General features: G+C 36.2%; 1 protein-coding gene across 1 annotated transcript in view; it reads right to left on the minus strand.

Moving 5' to 3' along the window:
• Positions 1-2,051: 2,051 nt before the first annotated feature.
• LOC106884486 (28S ribosomal protein S29, mitochondrial) overlaps positions 2,052-4,438 on the minus strand; it is a 44,553-nt gene continuing 42,166 nt past the window's right edge. The window contains exon 13 of the mRNA XM_014935897.2: positions 2,052-2,190. Within this exon, the coding sequence (XP_014791383.1) occupies positions 2,105-2,190 (86 nt within the window). The 3' untranslated portion in view covers positions 2,052-2,104. The remainder of the gene's footprint in view (positions 2,191-4,438) is intronic.

The following is a 4,438-nucleotide window of genomic DNA, read 5'->3' on the forward strand; positions in this document are numbered from 1 at the left end:
TCGTCCCAACAAAGAAATAAAAACAAACATATATTACTGAATATATTTGTATTTCTACCACAATAGGAAATGTTAGTGTCATCTTAATTAGCCAAACACCACACACACTCATCAAACACTACCACCACTCCACCTCCCTGCTCTAAACACTTTGTCCAATCTTCCCCCTCCCTCGTGCAGAACTGATATCCTTTGAAAATGCCTTGCTGCCCCCATCTTTTTTCTTCTGTGGTAGCCGTCACCCTACAACGGTTCCATCTTCACATCAATCCCTCTAGTTGAGACTGTGGAATACAAGCATCATGGCCTCTACATCTCCTCCACTGACTTATAAAATCGAAATGAAGTGTCCAAATTCTTCCGAGAACGGTAAATTATGGTTTTTGTTCATTGGGTTCATGTCTTTTACACATCCTGATCTCCATGTTCAATATTATTATCGTAAGAAGGATTGACGTCAAAGTTTGTGTCTTTGAATATTTTATTGGTTTAGAGTCACTTGATGAAAGCAAAAAAGAGAGAGAATCAGGAGGCCATCATACGGGTGCAGGTGTGGCTGTTGGGTAAGAAGCTTGCTTCCCAACCATATGGTTCTGGGATCAGTCCCACTCTGTCTTCCACTATAACCCTAGGCTGAGCAAAGCCTTGTGAGTGGATTTGTTAGACAGGAAATGAAACAAGCAATCATAAATGTGTATGTGTCTTTATGTCCATGTTTACCCCACTCCCCCAATTGACAATCAGTGTTTTGTGTCTACATCCTTATAACTTAGCAGTTCAACAAAAGAGACTCATAGGATAAGTACTAGGCCTAAACAAAAAAAAAAAAACAAGTACTAGAGACAATTCATTGAACTAAAAGTTCTTCGAGGTGTCAGGCTTTAAAAAATCTGTTCCAACAAATTCTGTCGACCTACTCAAGTATGGAAAGGTGGGTGTTAAATAATGATGGTGATAATGATGTTGAAAAACAGCCAGCTTATTGCAAGATTCATTTTGATGTCTCCCCACCAACCTCACTTTCAGATGATGGCATTAATTTCTGGCTATCATTATTCTGCAAATAGTTTTGGAAACTAAGAAAATTTGCCAAGACTTACATCTGTCATTTTGGTATGGCACACAGATGTGGGTGAACGTTTTCATTCATGAAACTATTAAAAGACAATAAAATGGCATTTCAGATTCTCTGAGAGTCTCAGAACTAATTTAAACATTAAAAGCTGGCCAAATTTAAAAGTTTCATTAAAATATGTAACATTCATATTGTTAAACATATTTAATTATTATTTTGTATATAAAAAGTGCTACCTCTCTATCTATATCATTTTAACATATTCTACGTTAATTCAACTATCAAAGAACATTTTTTCCTTCCTCAAAGTTGTCAATATTGTCTTTGTGATTTAACATTACATCATTTTATAATATCAACATCACACACCTCTTTTGCACACTGAATTTCCTACACTTGCTCTCTCTCTCTCTCTCTCACATACACACACACACTACACTTCTATATTTAATTTCTTCTGAACCTGTCCATCATTAATTCACTCTTCTCTGCCAGAAACCACAAACCCTGTTTACTCCCTCACCACCATTATTCTGTATACTTCTTCTTTGATAATCACACATTACTTTTTCCCTTCTGTTTTCCTTCTATCCATTTGACAAAGAACATCTCTTCCAAAAAAAAAAAAAAAGCTCCATGTATTTCAGACAGCACACCTTTTAAGAACAATTTACCAGAACATTAGATAAAGTGTTTCCTTTCTCTATTTAAAATAGTAAACGTGTAACTCAAGGGAGGTTTAGCAGCTGGTTTCAGCAGTTTGAGGCTCCTTGTCAGCTCTGTTGAAGTTAATTGATGTTTTATAGTTATAAAGTAATATTCCTCGAAACAATGTCAGAATTTGTAGACCTATTCAACCGATGCATCTTTATTAATAAACAAATATCAACTCATTGCAAAATGCACTGACTTTATATTCGATGTCATTAAATTTCCAAAGAGATTCTTCAGATTTTGGAATGAAACAACACTGCAATAAACTGACCAATATTTTATTTTCTATATACAATCACTAAATCAAAGACAGCATCAACAGGAGGCACAGATTTTGCTCAGCTGCATTGGATTGTGGTCACTCAGGAAGATTAATTCTTTCTTGCCTTCTTCTGTTCTGGCTGGAAAATATGAAACAATAGGGATACATTAAAACATTACTATTTTTAAATCTCATCACAACAAGAGAGATATTCACCAACAGTACTTTGGAGTAAAGACTGTTTGCCAACATAACATGGCAGTCCTGGTCTAGGACGAATGTTGCTGTAATTTAGCTGAGTGGGGGTGCTAGATTCCCTTGTTTGAAAATATAAGGACACAAATCGTGTTGTATAGCCAGCTGGAGACAATGTCTCCTGGGGCTAAATTACAGTAACATTTGTCCTAAACCAGGACTGCCATGTTATATTGGTAAACAGTCTTTACTCCAATAGGGAGACATATATATATAACAAAATGGATATGTAACAATGTGAATATATACATATAACAAGCTGGAAATAAATATAAATTATATATATATATATATATATATATATATATATATATATATAAACATATGATGGAAATATATATAGTGACAGTTGGCATTTAGCAAATCCATAACCAGTTAAAGATTTGTCCAGTTCCATCCTGTCTTTTGAATGGGAATCTTTTTTGAATGAAATATCAGTAAACATTCAGAAATGTCTCGGAGTGATTTACTTGCCCCCTTCCCTTGTAGAAACCCCTCACCAGGCACCACTTTGTACAGAAGTCACGTCCACAAACTTTGTTAAACATGCTATGTAGAAGAAAATGTTGCTAATCAATGAAGATCCTGTCCATAACCAAGACATCCATTTCCAGTTAATCACTTCATTAATTAAGCAATCAACTTTCCAACTTAATCACTTGCCTCCTGGTTTAATATTGTACTCCAACCTTTAATCCCAGGTTTGGTCTGCATTTTCTTTTTTACGTCTCAGTTTTAGAGACCCTTCAAAGGGGTTTGTGGCCCTTCTTTGTTTGGTGGTCATTGTCTTAGTTCAAAAGGTTGATTTTACTTTACATCCTTTCAGATTCATTACACTAATTACCAGTGATAGAGATAAACCAGATTCCCTCTCTTTTCACAAATTCATATAAAATGGCCTCGAGTCAAACCAGAGAAACCATTGCCAGACATTAAGTTCACTGTAGCAGAGGTTTGAAACCAAATCCCTGGATACGTGGTCAGACATCATGAGCAAGCTACAATAGTTTCACGTGATTGGTCTATTAAGCAGCCAATCAGCATCAAGCCATTGCATGATTCAATTTAGACAGGGGTTCCAAACCTTATGTTGCTTCTGGACCCCCTGAGAGCTATCTTATCATCTATGGAACCCATATATGCACATTAGCAAAAACTAACAATGAAACAATTTCGTTATATTCTTAACATAAATTCCAAATACAAATCTTGAAAATTTCAATAAATACAGGTGGTACCTCTCCTAGTAAATAAAATTTATATATGGACCCACAAATTACAATTTTTTACTTGTGGACCCCTGGGGGTCCATGTGGACTCCAGTTGGGAACCCCTGATCTAGAATCTTCTCCTGGTGTTCTATCAAAAGGCCACTTTTGGCAGTAATTAATTGCAGAATGTTGAGGCAGTTGTGCCATATGTGTCTCCATTCTTGCCACACCAGACAGCCCACACAGATGACTCTAACAGATAACCAAGAACCTCTGTCACCATGAATGTAGTACAATTACTACCAGTTATGCTGGGTCAGCCACATGTTGCCGCATCTATAGTGTGTCATAAACTCCAAGCTGTATTTCTCTCTCCCAGTATGTAATTATTGCTGTTGTTATTTGTGAAAGACTGACACAGTTTGACTTTATGTGTGATAATAAAACCTTCTGTGAGACATTCACGAGTGTCATTCAGTTACTTCTTCACACAGACCACAAAACACTTCCATTCAGCAACTCAGCAATCACACAGACCAGCCAACCCCTCTCCCAAGTAATGTCACTAATGCTTAAGGCTTTTCATATATTTTATGTTTCCATCTGTATGTTTTGTTAATATGAATGGGAAAGCAGAGAGCAGTGAAGGTCCTGGAGCAAAGCAACTCCACAAATGCTGGTGTTATGATGAAGTGCATTTTATTAAGCATTGAGGTCGAATCATAAGGCTCATCATATATTTTAAATGTTGGTTTAGAACATGGATTAATCCTATGTTTGGGCAAAGACTATCATTGAGGGTTATATTCCTGTGAACAAACACCATTTCATCTTCAAAGAATTGAATATTAAATAAAGCCAAATGTATTGAGAGAGAGAGAGAGAGAGAAAGAAAGAGAGAGAGAGAGAGAGAGAGAGAGA

Source organism: Octopus bimaculoides, chromosome 12, assembly GCF_001194135.2.
Source record: "Octopus bimaculoides isolate UCB-OBI-ISO-001 chromosome 12, ASM119413v2, whole genome shotgun sequence".
NCBI classification, from domain to species: domain Eukaryota; kingdom Metazoa; phylum Mollusca; class Cephalopoda; order Octopoda; family Octopodidae; genus Octopus; species Octopus bimaculoides.